The sequence below is a fragment of the Helianthus annuus genome, chromosome 13, assembly GCF_002127325.2.
Source record: "Helianthus annuus cultivar XRQ/B chromosome 13, HanXRQr2.0-SUNRISE, whole genome shotgun sequence".
In the NCBI taxonomy this organism is placed as follows: Eukaryota; Viridiplantae; Streptophyta; class Magnoliopsida; order Asterales; family Asteraceae; genus Helianthus; species Helianthus annuus.
The window spans coordinates 167289496-167310050 of NC_035445.2; the positions used below are offsets into that span (position 1 = coordinate 167289496).

At 35.5% G+C, this 20555-nt stretch overlaps 2 protein-coding genes and 2 long non-coding RNA genes across 5 annotated transcripts; all 4 read right to left on the bottom strand.

Moving 5' to 3' along the window:
• Positions 1-1060: 1060 nt before the first annotated feature.
• LOC118485932 (ATP synthase subunit a, chloroplastic-like) lies at positions 1061-1666 on the bottom strand (the record flags this gene model as incomplete). The annotated part of the gene is made up of 1 exon (XM_035982465.1): positions 1061-1666. A coding segment is annotated over one exon (606 nt), but the record flags the coding sequence as incomplete, so codon positions are not given.
• Positions 1667-4297: 2631 nt separating this feature from the next.
• Positions 4298-4842, bottom strand: LOC110900328. Its single transcript, XR_002570918.2, has 2 exons — positions 4638-4842; positions 4298-4564 (listed from the first exon to the last, which is right to left on the bottom strand). It is a non-coding gene; the product is annotated as an uncharacterized LOC110900328 (long non-coding RNA).
• A 6903-nt stretch (positions 4843-11745) lies between these two features.
• LOC110900323 lies at positions 11746-13302 on the bottom strand. Of its 2 annotated transcripts, none has more exons than XR_002570911.2 (5): positions 13145-13302; positions 12712-12933; positions 12472-12613; positions 12171-12395; positions 11746-12078 (listed from the first exon to the last, which is right to left on the bottom strand). It is a non-coding gene; the product is annotated as an uncharacterized LOC110900323 (long non-coding RNA). The 2 variants fall into 2 exon arrangements; XR_004876571.1 differs by having other exon boundaries at positions 11748-12078; positions 12472-12547.
• Positions 13303-14962: 1660 nt separating this feature from the next.
• LOC110902345 (putative disease resistance protein RGA4) lies at positions 14963-18978 on the bottom strand. Its single transcript, XM_022149032.2, has one exon. The coding sequence runs from the start codon at positions 18971-18973 to the stop codon at positions 14963-14965; it is 4011 nt and encodes a 1336-aa protein (XP_022004724.1). The 5' UTR covers positions 18974-18978.
• Between the last annotated feature and the right edge of the window lie 1577 nt (positions 18979-20555).

Sequence of the window (20555 nt, forward strand, 5' to 3'; positions counted from 1 at the left end):
CGTTTAGCCCCCCTAATTTGATGGTTCTTTTTTTAACATATAAAAAGATTAAAGGTAAAAATAATACAAAGAAAAACATTAAAATAGTTCTTTTTAAATATATTATTTAATATATCGTTTTTTTTTTGTTTAGGTCAAAAGAAATATCATATAAACATGAAGAAAGTATGAATGTTTAATCTATACGATTTTACGAATATATGAATAAGAAACCTTTATTCAACCCGTATGATACACGGACCTGTAACATATTTACTTACATTGGTTAATGCACATTTTCTCAATACACAAATTAGATATATTATTTTCCTAATAACAATGAGGTTTACTCTGCAACGGATGAAAGTGTGAGACTTGAATATTTGCTTTGATTCCTGCTACTTTATTCATGCTTATAGTGATTTTATCGATGTTCTTGCTTGGTGAACATTTTTTAACATTTCTTTTGTAAACTATAGCTGCAAGCCACATGACACTGTCTTAATTATCACTTTTAATAATACTTAATGGATTAAATTAATGTCAAGTTGCCAAACGGTTACTTTACATTCACATGCTTTCCCGTGTATTGTGGCTGTATTTATGGTCATTGATTTATGAATGAATATGTTAATATGCTTCTGTTTGTTGAAGACTGTGCTTTTATTTTTGCAACTTAATTAATCCAGGTTACCTCTCTCTCCTCTCCTTCCTTTTACACAAATCTTTAAGTTCATCCAATGTCTAATTCTTATGCATATATGAATCTCTATATGTGTTCTATATGTAACGGTTACTTTACATGAACATTTCCGTGTATTGTGGTTGTACTTATGGTCATCGTTTTTTTAAGGCAATGGGGTGTGGGGGTCATGGATTGGAACATTATTGCCACATAGGACCATTAATTAAATGGTATACCACCCCCCCTCCTTGATTGATGGTGGTTCCCATGGATTAAACCAGGATTGCCAAGACCCTCCTATTTGAAAATTTTAAGACAAAAATAAATTAAAAAAAATAAAGGGGATAGTGGTTTGGGTCATGACCACACCCTTAGGGTATTGGTTTAAATGGTAAATTAAAAACGGATGACATGGTACCTATGTGGAGGATCATGGTGGTCATGAGGGTCATGACCATATACAAGAACAACAACTACTATTTCATCGGCTAATATATTTCCGAAAAGTCGAAAACTAAGTGATAGGGGCTTTGTGAAATCTTCTAAGTTATTAATAGGTAAAAGAATTGGAGTTGGTTGAATATATTTCCCGAAATAACTCAATCCTTTTTTGGTAAGACCTGCATAGAAATATGCCACTGACGTGAGTAAAGCCAAAGCAACGGTAGTATTTATATCATTCGTGGGTGCGGCTAACTCCCCATGAGGTAATTGTATGATTTTCCAAGGTAAAAGGGCGCCTGACCAATTAGAAACAAAAATAAATAGAAACATAGTTCCAATAAAAGGAACCCAAGGACCATATTCTTCTCCAATTTGAGTTTTACTCACATCTCGAATAAATTCAAGAACATATTCGAAGAAATTCTGACCGCCGGTCGGAATGGTTTGTGGGTTCCGAACGGCTAGAGCGGCTGAACCTAATAAGATAGCAATTACAACCCAAGAAGTAATAAGTACTTGGCCGTGGACTTGGAAACCCCCGATTTTCCAATAATGAATATTTTAGTATAGTATTTATTTATATTAAATATTAAATTAATTAAATTCTTAAGCAATTCACATACTCATTGAATAGTCATCATAAATAACTAAAATCATAAAGCAAAAACAGTGACACTTGGAGAATAAAAAACATAATGACATTTAATTAAAAAGTTAGGTTAAGCGAACTTACATTAAATCGATGATAATCAGAGTTGAAGTAAAAGTGGCGGTGGTGAAGTGAACGGAAACTGTAATTACAAGTATTACACGTCGGTCTCGACTAATATTCTTCACTTTCGTACAAGTATTACACGCATGTCTCGACTAATATTCTTCACCTCCGCCCTTAGAAAATGGAACTGATTTAAGTCACATTGGAAATTGCTGGTTAAGTTGGGTCGAGTCCAGCTTGTTATATAAGTCAATTAAGCCCAAACTAACATTAGACTATCCACATTAAACCTAATCCAATCTCTAATTAAAAAAAAAACTAATTTTTCTTTCTTCCGTATACACAACCCAAGTCAATTTTGAATACACATTCACAACCCAACCCAACCCAACTGAATTTTTTATAAATTAATTGTAACATTTTATTGTATTAAAAAAAATAATAATAATAATATTAAAAACAAAAATGGCTTCAGCAGCATCGGTGACATTTCGCCTGAATCAGCCCTCCCAATCCCATTCTCTCAAATCAAAACCTCATTTCACCTTCCCTTTCAAACTCCTCCTCACCTTTTCCCCCTTACACAAACATCCAAAGCTCCAAATCGCCGCAAAATCTACTGATGTCTCCAAAGAAGACATACCACCGGCATCAGAACCCGTAGCTGAAACCGACGACTTCGATAAACGCAGGTTAGAGGAGAAATTCACAGTCCTAAACACCAGAATTTACAAGTGTTGGCCGTACGGGTACTTGTACAACGAGGCCACCGGCCACTCATCGTACCCGATCGCTCTAGGGCTGCCGTTCGACAAAGTGCCGGACAATTGGAGATCTATCTATCAATGTTTGAGGAAATTATGGATGAATTTAGTTACAAAATTAAGAGATGAATTCTATTTGCTACAATGAATGTGGTGGTGATGTTGTTGATGTAAGGAAGAAGAAGAAGAAGATGTCAATTTGGGGGAGGATGAATGAAGAAGATGAAGGGTATATGATTACACAGCGTATACATGTGGTTGTGGCACTAATGGCAAAGTGAAGTGCTGGTGAAGAAGATGTCTTTTGGGGTTTTTAATAATAAGGGTATTTTGGTCATTTCACATCAACTTAACTGAAAAAACTAATCCTCATCCACGCTAGGGACTATCCGGGAACGAAATTGAAAAAGTTGAGGACTATAGCTGTGATTTTAAAAAGTTAGGGACTAAAGGTGAAAAAATAACAAACCACAGGGACTATTCGGCATTTAACTCTTTTGTTAATTATTTGGGCAACTTAGGTTGGGAGAACGTCACCAATGATAATGATGATAGTCTTACTAGATAATAGAATACTAGGGTAACTAAATTTAGTACTCTTTTACTATTCTTTTTTTATACATATATATAATGCATATATCTATTTTAATATTATCATACAAAATATAGAACTTTTTTTAGTCTCGCATTATTAGGTTATATTTGATGATCGGTCACTAATAATATTTGGCGACCTAAATTGTTAAAATTCAACACGATTTCACTTCATGATATATCATCTTATGATAATAAAGTAGGGATAATTGTTAACTAAGTTGGGTTAATCAACTTTGTTGTTAGAACTTACATAGGAACCCTTAAGTTAATAAAAGTAAAAAGTGGTTGTTACTCCAAACTGAGTGTAATTTGGTAATTTGACTGCTGAAGAGGGTGAAAAATAGTGTGTAAAAACCAACGGAGACGGCCGGTTAAATGCACTTAAATCAAATGAGACCAGGTCGAATGGTAACTAAACCAGTCCTATAGTAACTTGTTCGGTCTATGCTCCATGAGAGACACCCTCCATTTAATAACAAAAATATATTAGTATAATAAAGGGGATAGTGGTTTGGGTCATGACTACACCCTTAGGGTAGTGGTTTTGGATGGTGGATTAGAGGTGGGTGATATGACGCCTATGTGGAGGGTCATGGTGGTCATGAGCGTCATGACCACAACATTTAGCCTAAGTAACCAACTAACCATTTTGATTAGTCAAAGGTCCGGTTAAGACAAAGTATGAGAGATTGCGATATCTGAGATGGCATACCATTGGAACTGTTCATTTAAAGCTGCATGAAGATATTGCGTCTTTTCTAGGCTCTGGTAAGAACATCTCCTTTGGCGTACTGGCTTTGGGATGCGGCACCGTAGCTGTCACCACCTGGACTGCTTGTGTCGCAAGAGGTGATTCAGAAATCCTGGATCATGCAAAATGGTATGATTGACATGAGAATCTTTTAATAAAAAAAATTGGTGGTAACAAACCAAGATTAGAATTTGATGGGTTAAGGTAGAGATGACAATTCCAATGCACTACTTAAGAGCATGTAGACTGGGGCTATGTTTATTTTCGAAAAGGTCAAATGGGTAATTAAATTGAAAATGGCTGGAACGGGTCAAAAAAGTTGTCTATCCAACTAATATAGATTTTGTAATCAGGTTTGAGACTTGAAAAGAACACTAATCGTTTATAAACATATTTAAAATGTTTTGACATAAAGTATTTTTGGGTCAACCCAATACACACACGACATGTTTGACCAGTACAAAGTTTACTTATTTTGACCTGTTATTCAACTTTCAAGCCGTCCAACCAAACCATTTTGGCACCTCTAAAACACTTAAGCTCAGAATCTGCTGAAACTGTAAAGCTGTTCCATCAGGTAGAAATGTTCCATATGTATCTGTCACTGCATCAACGGGGAACGATATGACCTGTGAATATAAGAGAGTAATTAGACACGTGAAAACATAACTTTCACAAGGCCGATCTAAACGGTGCACTCACCTTCCAAAATCCAGAGTGCTGATATGCTAATCTCTAGCCATAAACATGTTGCATAGCCAGGTAATCATGACATTCTTACAAAATGTGAATGCATGAGATATGTTTGCTTCAGAACAAAACAAGTGCTAATAATCACCTTCATAGAGTTATCAGCTTCTTCAAAAACTTGGGAAAATTCTATAAAGAGTAAATTACAAAAATCGTCCTTTATGTATGTCACTTATTGCAAACTGTGTCCTTTGTCTTCAATAATTACAGAAAACGTACTCGATGTTTGCAAACCCTTGCAAGTTATGTCCTTTAGCCCTAACTCAATTAATTTTTGTGTTTAAATCTGACCAAATGGACCCCACATGAGGGTATTTTTGTGGTTAAATCTGAACAGATGTACCTCACATGAGAGTAAAATGACCAAAATACCCTCATGTGGGGTCCATTTGGTCAGATTTAACCACAAAAAATTAACTGGGTTAGGGCTAAAGAACATAACTTGCAAGGGTTTGCAAACATAAGTACGTTTTCTATAATTATTGAAGACAAAGGACACAGTTTGCAATAAGTGACATACATAAAGGACGATTTTTGTAATTTACTCCTAAAGATGTAACTATGCATCAAGTTTGTGACGTAAAGCCTACAAGCTTCCGGTGATTCAAGTTTACTGTGATTGAATGTAGGTGTTGTTGCCTGCATATATAACACACAAAAAGTACAAGTATCATGTGACACAGTCTTGATAAGGTGGGCCCGCTCATGGATACACGTAACGGGTACACAAACGTGTCCATCTTATGCCAAACCATACAATGAGCTAGATCAAAATGCATAACAGAGTTCAAGAATCTTATATCAAAATGCAGAGTTTGATAGAACATCAGAAACAACCAAACAGTAAACTGACAGCATAAGAATGAACAGTAATTTAATAACCCAGTCATATAACGTCACTAAATTTCAAATGTCCGTTTAATATAATCAGATAGGACCACAACAACATCAAATTAGGTAACCTCTACATACTGGCGTTACAAATCATAGTCTAACTGTACCCACTGCTCAGTGAGGTGAACGAACCTCTTTTACCTGTCCCACTTTGCCTATAAGAGTCAAAACAACAATTTTCCAAAATTGGAATTGACATGAATATATTTTGATTTTCATAAAAAAAAAAAGAATTAATATGTATGTTAAAATATACCTTATTTAAGGCAAGTTCATCGTGCTGTCGAATTGAAGCTCCTGCAGAATGTGCAATTTTGACACCAGCATCTTCTGATGATTGCTTCTTACCAGCTTTCGTCCTTACTCCATATCTATCTATCTATCTACATGTAAAGGTAGCATTTTTAGCATTTTACCAACGGACCTTACATATTTTGATAGGCAGCAGAGCAGTTTAGTCATATAAGAAAGAATTTCAAGTTGAAGTGAAACTAATAGAACTAAAATTGCATAAAAAAGCGTGTTGCCTTGATACCATATTATATGATCTTGTACACAAAATTTCGTTGTGAGAATGAAGGAGGGCAATTTCAACCCATTTACTTATGAATCTCAAGATGGGTCGATTTGGTTTGTTTTCCACTTTTTCTATCTCAAACTGATCAGACATATATGTAGGGGCATATGGCTTTAAAGTTTACACTTTATTAGTGAAGCGGGACATATAACCAGCAAACCAAACCCATCAATAAGTTAGTTTAAATCCAAAGTAACCAGCAATTACGTGTTCATAAAATTTGAAGTATTAATCAGCAAATCAAACCCATCAATCATCAATTGAGCTTCAAATTGAACAGTGCAAACAGAGTATCATAATAATCAGGGCACAAAATATAGTAAATTCCTAATCGAAATTCCAATTATCAACAAACCCATAAACCCAATTGTATCTAAAACAGAAATCAAACACATAAACACAATTGGAATTCGTAGAATTGAGGTGATACTTACAGGATGCGTGTGAGGATGCTTTCTCTTGTACTCTCTAAACCCTAATTTCATCCTCTCATTCTCATCACAAACCTCCCAATCTTTCAGTGAATCATAACCCTACCTATTTAGTTTCAATCAACAGCTGCTATTTCTCCACCAATCCGTGAAACCGACACCCATGAGAGAGGAAGAGATTTCATGAAAAGATGAAGAAAAAGAAGATGATAAACAGAGTTGGGTTTGTATAATTTAGGGGTAGCATCAGCTCTAAGACTGGCCAACAGGTATAATGACACAAATCAATAACCAGGATGAATCGGCGACGACGAGACAATGGCCGGAAGTGAACTCCGTTCATCTCCAAAGCAGGAAGAAGATTAACTGGTTTAAGTCGCATAATAGGCCATTAATGATTAGGCTGGGCCAAGTCCAACTTGTTAAACAAAGTCACTTAAGCCCAACTTAATATTACTAGGGTCCATGGAGCTGATTGAAAACTCGTTTCTTTCTAATTGGTTTCAAACTGGCCTGAAAAGGTGGTTTGTAATCGGTTTTGGAATATATTATACTTTGAGACCAGTTAAACCAAAGCCGAATTGATTAAACCTACTTTTGAAAGCAATCTTTTTCCCCTCAAAAACCACTTCCAAGAGAAAGTGGTTTTAACTTTTGTTGACTTAAACCTGAACTGGTTTGAAAACCAGGACCGATATTGAAATTGGTTCTGATCGACCCAAACATATGAGTTGTAATCGGTGTGGGAACATATACATCGAATGCTCAAACCAGAACCAAACTAGTTAAAACCCAATTTTGAAACTACAGTACTTTTGTTTTCGTCTAAAAAGCCAGTTCGAAACAAAGCTGGTTTTGACCCTTATTGACTCAAACCATTAACAAGTTTATTTTATTGAAATAATAACTTTAAATTGGAAAATAAATACAAGAAAAATATTTAACTAAATTAGTTAGGTTTTATGGTGAGAAAAAAATCATGTAATAAAAAATGAATAATTTGATTTAATACCCATACAAATCAATTACTTGTTTCAATACAACAATCATTAATTATTGAAAGTTAATCATATTTATTAATTAGTTTACATTGAAAATTAACCTATGCAGTCCCCAAAGTCCAAACATCTCCTGGATTTGGGCTCAAACCTAGTTATGGATTCAAGCCCATCAGCAAAGAAACCATGACTAGGTTTGGGCCCAATGAAGAAAACCACAGCCTAGTTGCTCGGCCCACAAGTTAAAATTGAAAATTCTCTGTTTATTTTCATTTTATTCATCACATTCAAAACCACCATTAACGATTCCAAGGTTTTTCAACATGATCTAAATAATTAAATATATGAATCAATTTATATTCAAATTAAAACAACTCAAATGCATCTTCATTTGTATTATAAACCTGGAAGTTTTGACGGAATGGTGATCAAAACATACTAACTACTCTAAAAACACTCAACTACTCGACTTTCTATGTATCACTAAGGAGTACCTTCAAAAGACGTTGATGGATGCATAGTTTGATAGAAGATCAAATACAACGCCAACATCATAACAAAGAACTTACATAATATCATTTAACAGGACTAAACTGGAAACTTTCATTCAATATGAATCAATAAGAACTATAAGAGCAGAATAAAATAGTTCAGATCTACATACTAGCGTTACAGATCTATAAACTCTAAGCCCTCTCACCACGAATCCTACGTGCAAGCTGGATATCCTTAGGCATGATAATTACTCTTTTAGCATTGAACCGCACACATATTAGAGTCTTCAATGGGTCCAACAAGGTATGATTCAGCTGCCTCCTGGTGAGCAGCCGCTGCAGAGCATCTGTTTTGAAAACCTAAGTGATTTCTCTCACTATCCTCTCAAACAGAATCTCTTGATCAAAAGCTCAGTGCTCTCTTCTGGTAGTTCATGACGTGTCGCAACATGACAGTTGAAGGCCAAACACATGCCCAAAGTAAGAGTAACAACCCCGCACAGGATGGGATTATGTCTCTCTTAGTATGTTGGATGTGTCTTGTTGATTTGTAGAAACCCTGATAGAATGTCTTCTTTCTTCAACTGCAATTTTAAAAATTCAAGGGTGAAACAATTTTTGGTCAAACACATTGCTTTGCAAGTTCAAATTAACAAAATGCTAAAGAATAGTAATCAATCATTTGACCATACTTATGAAATTGTTGAAAGGCAGAACTTATGAATTCACCAAATGTGGAAGTAACATTTTACAAAATTCAAATCACTGAGCAAACTCAAATAAAAAAACGTAACAGTCCAGATATAGAAATTGTAATCCAACGTACCTTAACATAATGTATACACCTTGTTGCGGAAAGGACTGATCAATCTGTAAGATCATATCTATTGAACAAAAAGGTAATTATTATTTAAATGTAATTTATTTGAAAAGGAGACATATAGATTCTCAAAACAAGTAATATACCAACTCTCTGATCTTTTCAAAGGATGCACATGTTTTATTCATATTGTCATGTGATTCTAGAAATTTATTGGTAAAACCGGGCAGATTGTTTAAACTAGGAATCCAAGTTACAGGCATATGAAGCTCATGATCATATGCTAATGAATTCAATAAACCAACATCTGAATTCTGCCTTATTTAACAAAAATATATTTTATGATCATCAGTTTACTTTTGTATCTAGTCAAATGACAAAAATACCCTTCACATCCAAGTTTCACTCCAATGACATAACTTGAATGTTGACTGTTTAACTCGACCACATCCAACTTTATACATGATATCTGTAGGACCGTGTTTCGGGACCGAAACCGTGTAGTTGTCCGATTGTTACTTGTTTAATTTGAATATGGAGTTTATATGTATAGCATTATTGTATCTTTCATTTTCTATTTCTACTTGGTAGTTATTATTAACTCTGCACACATACATTTTGTGGCAATGTTTATGTTTAGCAGTAGGGGTCGTTATATAAGTTGATAAGTAATAACAATATCATGAAAAGGACCTAATTCTATAGAGTTTGCTATACACATATAAAATATGTACATGCTCGCTTGAGGCCTTATTTAGATCCTGCGGATTAGGTGTTGACTTAGCTGTGTATGTAGCTTGCTTTTTTGCACTCTTTCAATGAGGCCTATTTATAGTAGGGGTTAAGTTATTCTACAAAGACTTCTAATTGTAAGAAGTGTAAGAAGGATTTATAGAGTGACAAGTGTCCAATAACCTAAACTAAACCCACTACATCACCATAAACACCCACCCCCACCCCACCCCACCACCACCCAAAAACCTAAACACCCCTCCCCCCCCCCCCCCAAAAAAAAAACCTAAAAAAAATCTAAAAAAAAAAACCAAACCCCCACCACCACCCAAAAACCTAAACCCCCACCCCCCCCCCCCCCCCGGGTAAAACAAAATTGTTTTGTTTGGGTGGGTGATGGGGGGGGGGGTTAGGTTTTTGGTGGTGGTGGATGTTAATTTTTTATTTATTTTATTTTATTTTATTTTTTTGTAGTGGGTTTTTTTAGGTTATTGGACACTTGTCACTTTATAAATCATTCTTACACTTCTTACAATAAGGATCCTTTGTATTTGATCCTAATCCTCTAAAACCCCATATTTAACAATTGTTCATATTTGATAGAACATGGTTAAAACTTATAACAGTGAGTTGCTTCTTATGCATTTCAAGGAAAATGATTGGTCCTGTTGTTATACATGTTCTAATGACTTGCTATATGTGTGCATTGTGCCGTAATTGCAGTTGTTTACATGGTGGAATTTATGTCTTATATTTTAGAATAGATGTTTTCTTTCTGAGTCCCCTTTCTTTTTATCGGCAGGCACTTGGAGGGGTCATCTAAAATCTAAAGGCTAAAACTCATAGACATCAAGATTGACAATTAAAGAGTCCCTAATAAGAAAACCATGGTTGCTGGTATAGGTATTGGGTTTTTATTGTACTGTATATGTTGTTCTTTTGTGGTTTGTTAGATCAATTGAAGTTTCTGTTATTTGCAGATGTGGAGAACAAGTGAAAGAGCAGTTCTTATGGAAGAAAGATTATCTTCTAATTTGTATGTCCTTGAAAAAAAGGGTACAACTTGAACTTATTATTAGTTAAAAAAAGTGTGTTATTTACATGTCGGTTAGCATCCAGATTTTGAAAGCTCAAGATGGCTGTTCATTGTGAGGAAAAAGGGAGAAACATGTATTTGACGAGTTTATTTCATCATTTGCAACAGCTTCAGCCATTGTTTATAGTGATTAGTTCAACTGGGAGCTCTGTGTGTTAATAGGGATCTTGGGGCGGACCTGGTTGAAAAAAAGACGGGCCATGATCTGATAAAAAACAGGGTACTCTGTTTTGGTCACTGATGCCGCCGGCTTCGTGGGAATCCACGTCAGCATCGTCTTGAAGTGCCCACGGTGTTTTAGGGTTGCATAATTTTAATGATTGTTACGATCCTACCCTCAAAAGGGCTCGTCAACATTTGTTGGAAAAACGTGGGATTTTAATAATTGTTACGCTCCAATGAAGAAAGCCAGTGAGGAAATTGCGCATACGTATAATCATATTTACAGGTTGTCTTTAACGGGTTTAAGGTTTTTATGGTTTATGGACCGTGGGGTGATATGACTTATTTTTTCTTTACAAAAGATATCTTGAAAGGAAAATCGATACCTGTCTTTACAGGTCATGTCTACTTTATTTATCAATTCTTATAAGATATTGTAACATGAATAGATACCTTTCAAGTTATTACCAAGTGAATTACATCTTTCTAGGACACAATGTTGTTGGGAGATTGACTTTGTGCGGATCACAATCAAGCTAATACTTAGCTAATACCCTAGATTGATTATAGTTAGTTTGTAACGAAATATTAATTAATCAATATGTCAAGTATCACTGTTTCATCGTCAATCGATTGTACATAGCAATAAACAAGAGTAGAAGAACAATTCTTTTGAGCACAGGGTATTAATCAAAATCAAATGTTTCAATACATCATGTAAAACTAGTCACAAATTTTACAGACGATTTCCTAGATATTTTAGGTTGGGTGGCTTGCAAATTTCCTCTGAAGTTTGCACACATAAGTTTAAGCACCGAATTCATACACAACTGCTTGACATGATAAGCTATGGGATCAAGTGAAAATAAATTCAATGCAGACTAATGTTTTTGTTATCTTGTTGAGATGTACGGAATTGACAAGCTAATGACAATTACGTATAACATCCTCTCAACAGATTGTCTTCTTCATTAGCGCGCGAGACTTCATCAATCTTCACTAGAGGTAACTTGCTTCAGTGGTAAGTTCTTTTAATCTTCATCAGATGGTAACTTGACATCAAAGGCAAGTTCCATTAATTCTTTATTGGTTATTTGTTCCAATCAGAGGTGCGTAACTTAACCGATTAATGCCAAGTGCCATCAGACGCAACTTGTAACCACTCCAAGGGTTCCTTGAAATTAACAGCCTAAAAAACAACAAATAAATATCTAGTTAAAAAATCCAGTCGTTTTTTACAAGCAGACCAAATTAATTGAAACTGCTAAAATTGGGGAAAACCTTGGCTTCAAAATTGGAGCTCTAGATGACGCCGAGATTTGGGAAAACCCGCCTATAGCATTTGTCCTTGCGTGTGGCTTGTTGAGACGTTTATGTCCATTACTTATCCCTCATATAACTTCAAACGTACTGAAAGTTAATCCTTTTTTAGCATGAACCATTTTCCAATCCACTTCCGTGTGTCTAATTGCACCAAATACGAGTATGCTAGATCATGGATCAACTCTGTATCACCATCAATGTGAAGATTAAGCATTTGCACTTTTGTTTTTTATTCACCTTGAAAATGAAATAACTTAACTAAATAGAAGCAAAGATCTTCATCTGCACATACGCAAATTCTTGAGCCAAACAAATTCTTTGTCCCTCTTGTGTTTCTTCATCAAAATAGTAAATCATGTTAAAACTTTTGCTTTGGTCATATGACATAACTTGAAGGTTGACTGTTAAACAAGACCACATAAAATTTTACAAATCAATGGTTCAGTTACATGATCTGAACGAAAAAGGAATGATCAATATGGGTTGTATTTTTACTAACCTGCAAAGTTGTAAACTTAAAGAAGCTTTGTGGATGAAAGCAACAATGTGATGAAACCATCTATCTGGTTCGAATGCATCAAACTTGACCCTGCCTATTGCATATGGCTGATAAGGTATGGTAATCTCCTTTCTTCACATCATAACCAATAGATACATCATCACCCCGCAAAGCATATAAATCTGGCGTCTGATGGTATTGTTTCCACCTAAAAGTTTCATCCTAGTAAACAACAGCATATGAAGTTTGCCACATTTGCATTATAAGATGTAAAGTTACCAAAAGTGTAATAAAAAAATTAAAACCCTTGAAATTGTTTTCGTAAAAAAAAATCGGCTTATCATTGAAATATTATTTCTTCTGTAAAGACGATAATTATTAATAATAATTAATTTATAACTTTCAGACAAAAAGAACTTTCGGTAGGCCCAACCTGTTACGATATGAGCCTCTGACTCTCCTGTAAGTTATGAGAAATTGCTAAATATCTGAGATAGCATACCACTGGAGCTGCATGATAGTTCCGTTGAAATCTGCATGAAGATACTGCATCTTTTCTAGGCTTTCTTCACTCATACCGTTTGCAAATTCTACAACATTTGTGACATTGTTTTTCATTGATGTTGTTTCTTCGATTTCTGTTGCACCCTTATCTTGAATCTCAGTAATGTAACAAGAATGTTCGAAAAAACTCAAGAAGCTTGATAGATTTTCTTCTTTCTTTAACTGCAAATTTAAAAATTCAAGGGTCAAACAACACTCTTTGACATTAGTGGCCAAGCCCGTTGCTTTTCAAATTAAATATAACAAGAATGTTAAAATAAAAACAACTTTTTTCCATTAAAGATGATGTGGAACCTGTGGCATTTCTATCCCAGTTATAAATCCATTTTTAATGAAGAATGGTAACCAATTTGTAAATGAATATAATTTGTTTGACATCAAGAGTCAAACTGTACTTCATATTTTGTGGATACAACAATTTTAACTCATTTATATATAATACAAGGGTTCATGTGGTTATCTCAAATGGATCAAATAGTATTTTGAAAAATTATACTTAAAATGTGTTATTTGTATACTTATAAAGTATACACGCAAAAGCAATTCCAAAAGCATCTTTGAATAGTGAATCCAACCTGCTATCATTAATTAATCCTCTGTTATATCATGAATACGAATAATCAATGTTGTAGAGTGAAAGGAACTTACGCTTATGCCATTGACAGTTTGATTATTATTTGCTGATCCAGTCATTATATGCCCGAAATTTACACCATTTTCCTCAAGATTACACTGCCAAAATCTCTCATTCACCCAGAATATCCTTTACAATTATGTCATGGCTAGAGGGTTCCTGCAAAACATAGTTGTATAATATATAAGATATTTGATTTGATTATTCCACTAAATTGAGACATGTGATCTAAGATAATGAGAAAGATGCTTGATTTATGTGTTTTACAATCAAATGGATTGAAATTGAAAGGCCAAGTTTTTAATGGGATTACTACAAAGGAATCATTGAAGAAAGAAACTCAATTCAAGAAATTGCAAAAAGGATAATGAAATTGGCTATGAAGAGAATAGCATATCCATTTAGCCCCCTCTGATTCGAACGGCTTCTTGAGTTTATCAAACCGAAAGTCAAGGTGATATAAATATTATAGTCAGAAAATACTAAAAGAAAAATCACATTTAGTTGTGTCAAAATTCACTTCCATCCCCTTAACCCTTTGAGTGACAATAAACAGTGAAAACTGATTTCAACATATTCGGTTTCTTTTTCCATATCACTAAACTATTGTTAGAATTAATTAAAATTCAGTGTGTCAAAATGGAGTTCCATCCGCTTAACCCGATTATTAAGAATAAAACAGATTATTATGTTTATAACAAAAATTAGAATTATTAAGTTATAACAAAAATTCAATATTAAGATCTGTATGTATCTGTAACAATTTTAAGAATAAAACGAATCTTATTCAGTTGTGTCAAGATGGAGTTCCATCCACTTAACCCTTTGAGAGATATTAAACATGTTAAGATATTATTAGTGCCCATTGTGAAATCATTTCCACGCAATATAGTAGTTTAAACTCATGAACAGTGACTACTAATTTCAACGTTTTAATTATTGTTGTCATTAAAATTTAATTTTAGGTATTCAGCAACAAATTCCTAGTGCAAAAAAAAAAAATAATAACACGCACAAGGCTGAGAATACCAGTTTATTGAAATTAGATGGTATTTACCTGAAGTCTATTTGGATGTAGGGGATATGAGAGATGAGGGGCCAGTAGTCGGAGCCTCTTCCTTCACACCTTTCTTTCAATTTTGGGCATTCGTCAATTATCAAACTCAAAAGTGAAGGTAACAGCGTCTCGGGTAGATCGTTCAGCTTTGGGCAGCTGTAAATGGCCAGATGTTGAAGGGATGTGAGGTGTTGGAGTCCCGTTGAAAGTGATTCCAGATTATCAAATCCAGTTATGTCCAGAGATGTAAGAGAAGAAGGGAAAAGGTGGGACAACTGACTAAAATTCCTCACATTGGGTTCACCATATAACGTTAGGTCAACAAGGGAAGTTGGAAAATTCAGATCCCCCCACTCTGATATGGGCTTCTTCAACCCTTCTAATTCAAGGGAACACAATTTGGGAGGGCAATGCACACAATGAATGGAAACATCAATGCCTGGACACCTTCTGATTTTCAGATCTTTTAACAAGGCGAGATTCTTTAGCTGATCAGGTAATGACACCAGACGTTTACAATCACTAATTGACAAAAAAGTGAGATTTGATAGTTCAGGTAATGACACCAGACGTTCACAATCAGCAATTGACAAAAAGGTGAGATTCGATAGGTCAGGTAATGACTCGAGACTTTCACATTTATCAATTGACAAACGGGTGAGGTTTGATAGCTGAAGCTCTGGAAGTGACACAATATGTGGGCATCGTATTATATCCAGGCTGGTGAGGTGAGTGGAGTTACTCAATTCACTGATTGATCTTAGATTTTCCCAAGCCCTAATATATAGGGTTTCAAGCATTGGTATGCTTGTGTTGTTGATTTTTCCCTCAAGTTTATCACAATATCTTATACGAAGTGATTTGAGCTTATTCCCTCCTTCTTTTGGGAGGTAGACATCTTTAATAACTGAACAATAAGAAATTTCCAAACTCTCAATGCTATTTGGACAGCATAAACGCTTTATGCTACTACAAGAATCTACATACAAACTTCTAAGAGATAATAGGGTGCTGCTCCCAAAATTGTCATCCTCCTCTTTCTCTTCTAAACTTACCAAACCTGAACAAAACACTAATCTCAATTCCTTTAATCTCACAAGAAGCTTACTTGCCTCTGTTTCTGATTCCCACAAGTATTTTATTTCATCACATCCCCAGATACTTAATTCTTCAACTTCCTTAAGATACCTTATAACTCCTCTCCACACCTCATATGTAAGCCCTGATACAAAACTTATTCTCAACTTAGTGACTGAAGAAGCTACCTGAACCAGACTTGTCAACACACCATCACCACATCTGTCAATTTCAAGAACCTTGAGTGAAGGTAGTGCTTGAAGTGAGACATTAATCAATTGTGGACAATTCTTTACATAAAGCTCTTTAAGGCACGTAAACACTGCTGCTGAACCCTCATTTTTAGTTGACCACCCCTCCCATCCAGACATATCTTCAAATCTTAGAACTTCAAGTGAACGGAAGGCGTTAACATCATTTCCGGTTAACTCCAAACCTATGATTTTAACCTCATCCATGCCTTGAATCTGCAACCTCTTAAGTGAAGGGAGCAACCCAAATGGGGGTAGAGATGTGCATTTTTTACAACCACGTATTGACACATTAACCAACTCATGAAAAGAGCGATCACCAACCCAATTTGAAATTTGTGTTCCCCCGTATGACACGACTGAAAGCGTTTTCAACGTATCACTATTAGGTTTCAGCTCATTGAGAACTTCCTCTTCAACTGTATCCATTCGTGAGCCATCAACCCATTGCAGCTCTAATTTAGTAATCTTTTTTAGAGATAAGTTCGCCTCCCGTGCATGCTTTGCGCTTTGCACTTTGTGCAATCCCGTAATTGAAACCTCCTCGTGGAGATTTGTTAATCCCTTGAGCTCATTTATTGCAAAGCCATCATCTCCTTCAATGATGATCTTGGTGAGAGTCTGAAGGCTTTCCAACTCACCAATCCCCAATGGCAGCTTCTCCAAACGCGGAGTATCCCTTATATCAAAATGTCGCAACTTTTTAAGCTTCGAGAAGCTTTCAGGCAACTTAGTTAACCACATACACTCAGAAACAATCAATGTCTGTAGATTATAAAGGTTGCCAACATTCTCCGGTAACTCTTTTATATTTGTTCGAGATAAGTTAAGATACCGCAAGTGTTTCAATGTACCAATGAACTCCGGTACCTCACTTATCTCAAAACGACTCAAAGAAAGGACCCTTAACAATGTTAACTCGGGAAGTAAGTCATCCAAAATCTTAGAGGATAAGTAATAATAGCTTTGATCCACACCGAGAGATACTGCTAAAAATGTTCTCAAGCTTTTGGCTCCTTTGAATGCCTCAAACTTTTGGTAACCTACATACTCCTCGCGAGTAAATGACATATGGCGATACTTTGCCAAAGCTTCTGTCTTTATCTTCATATGATTGTCAAACCTTAGAAAAAATTCTCCAGCAACAAAAGTGGCCAAGTCATTCATCAGATCATGCATGATAAACAATGATTCATCATTAGGTGCATGTTGGAAAAATGACCTTGATAACAATATTTCAAAATATTCACAGCCCAAGCGTTCTGGTGACTTGGTTGCATTGGATGGATTCAAAAACCCTTCTGCCATCCACAATAATACCAAATCCTCCTTGTCAAACAAAAAGTCCTTAGGGAACAAGGAGCAGTATGCGAACAACTGCTTCAAATCAGCCGGAAGATCATGGTAGCTAAGCTTAAGGGCCGGAAGAATCTTATCTCTATTTTCTTTATCATTACCATTTTCAATATCATTACCGGTTTCTATATCCCATATATCACTATTCAACACGTCATCCCAGTCTTCTTTATCGGTTCTCGTTCTCAATAGCCTTCCAATTGCCTTCAACGCCAAAGGCAAACGAGCACACTTTTTCACGATACCTTCACCTTGCGGTTTTAGTGCTTTGTGTAAGTCGAAGTTATCTACACCGAATGCATGTAGAGCTAATAAACACAACGCATCTTCATGCGACAAACTTTCAAGACAATCCAGATTATCAAAACCTAGCTTTTTGAGCAATCGCTCCTTCCGAGTTGTCATGATTATCCTACTTCCAGGAGCACATGACAGAAATGGGCGCACTAGGTTTTCCCAATCACCATAGTTTTCACTCCACACATCATCAACTACTAGTAGAAATCGTTTGCCCTTAAATTGCTCTGCAATAGCTATTTGAAGCTTATCTAAATCTTCAAATTTCTCGTTTTTGGTAGTAGTCACAGACTGAAAGATGGTATTGCTTATCTTAAAAATATCAAAATCATCTGAAACACAAACCCATGCCTTGGGTTCAAAGTGTTCCTGCACCTTTGTATCATTATACAAAAGTCTGGCTAGAGTGGTTTTTCCAACCCCACCCATACCAACTATAGGTAAGACGCTAAAGTTATCCTGAGACGACCCATCATCCCCCAACAACTTTTTAAGCAATTGCTCTTTCTCAACTTCTCTTCCGACAACATCGCGTTCTGGCAAAGAGGTTTCGCTTCTTCTACTAGTATTTCTTGGCTTTTCATCAATCTTAAGCAAACCTAGATCCGTTTTTCGTTTCTCTAGATTTTCTAACTCTCTGTTAATCCTATCTAACTTGGGAGACAGCCTATGAGTTAGTGAGAAATTTGTGCAGCATGATGGGATGAGCTTTCTTACCTTGCTGGTGGATGCTGCAGGCTCCTGTAGGGTGAGCTCACGATGCATAGCTTCAGTCGCCACGTCGTCGAGTACGTCGTCGATATCGTAAGCCAAGTGTTGGAGAGCATTCAGCCATTCTTTGACAGATTTATGGGTAACCTCCTTCTGAGAGGCATCTTGAAGTAGATCTTGGATCCTGGAGAGTGTCTTCTTCAACTCCTTGAGCTCGTTGTAAATGCCATGAGCACGAGCAACTCGCTTGAAGGCTTCATCGGTCATCTTCTTAACAAGAACTTTGAGGAGTTCATTTGCAAGAGTTTCAGCCATGGTTAACAGTGAACAAGTGAAATGGGAGCTGTGTGTGTGTGTGTGTGTGATAGGGATCTGAATGAAATGATGAGTGCACAGAAACAACGATTGAAACTGTTGTTAATAGTGAATTCTGCAATTTTTTTGGTCAAACTTTTATCTTTTTTTAAATCTTATTGTGCATCTTCTGGCTGGTAGTCATTAAAAAAAACCACTTGTTTATTTACTCGAGAGGGAGTAGGTAGTCATTAAAGAAAACCACTTGTTTATTTACTCGAGAGGGAGTAGGTAGTCATTAAAAAAAAAAAAAAACCACTTGTTTATTTACTCGAGAGGGAGTAGGCAGTCATTAAAGAAAACCACTTGTTTATTTACTCGAGAGGGAGTAGGTAGTCATTAAAAAAAAAAAACCACTTGTTTATTTACTCGAGAGGGAGTAGGTAGTCACTAAAAAAACCACTTGTTTATTTACTCGAGAGGGAGTAGGTAGTCATTAAAAAAAAACCACTTGTTTATTTACTCGAGAGAGAGTAGGTAGTCATTAAAAAAAAAAAAAAACCCACTTGTGTATTTACTTGATATTTGATGGATCACATGTGTTCCCAGATGAAACAATCAAATATTTATGGATTCTGGATTCAACCACTGAACCACATTTGTTTTCTTTATTATGAAAAAGAGTGAATTTCATATCATACACGTTTTGTCCTTTAGGCCTAATCTAGTTAGTTTTTTTAGTTAAATTTGGTCATGCGCTTTGCACATGAGGGCATTTTTGTCAATTCAAAGGTAAGTTCAGCGGCAGATTTACAGTTCAAAGCTTCTGCGACCTTTGAATTGACAAAAATGCCCTCATGTGCAAAGCACATAACCAAATTTAACTGAAAAAACTAACTGGGTTAGGCCTAAAGGACAAAACGTGAATGATATGAAAACATAAAGGACAAAAGTCATCAATTTTGAACATAAAAGACAGCGTCTGAAAATGGGTATAAAGATAAAGGACAATCCTTGAAATTCACTATTATGAAAAATGTTAAAATCTTCCTAATAAGATTCGCTTTAGTGTTTTGATAACAAAGGCGAGCCCATTTTGTTCATGATCCATCTAGCTTTAGTCTGAACCAAATTAACACTTTATTAAAAAAACCCATTTTAACCAGAAACAAATTTGACCCCAAACTTTTAACTGACCCGACAGTTTTACCACATAGATGCATGCATGGATGTGTACATACATGAGCATTAGTATGTATCTATGTTTAAAACTTGTTTTTAATAGAAAAGTGGTCAGATCCTAATAAAATATTTGCACAGTACAGAAATATATATTTTAATGATATTCATTGGGAACTTTACAGATTAAAAAACAGGACGTAAATGTTATAATATTTAAGGGTTTGCTTAAAATAATAACCTGCATTTAGGGAATCCAAGGCGTGCATAATTATAATTGAATAAGCAAACAAATTTGGTTTTTCCTATGATGATAACGTGGATTGGTCTTAAAAGAATTCTTTAGTTTGACCATTGACCGGGGTTGATTGGTGTAACATATCACATGTTGAGGCACTCTTTAGACTATAGGGAGTGGAGAGGT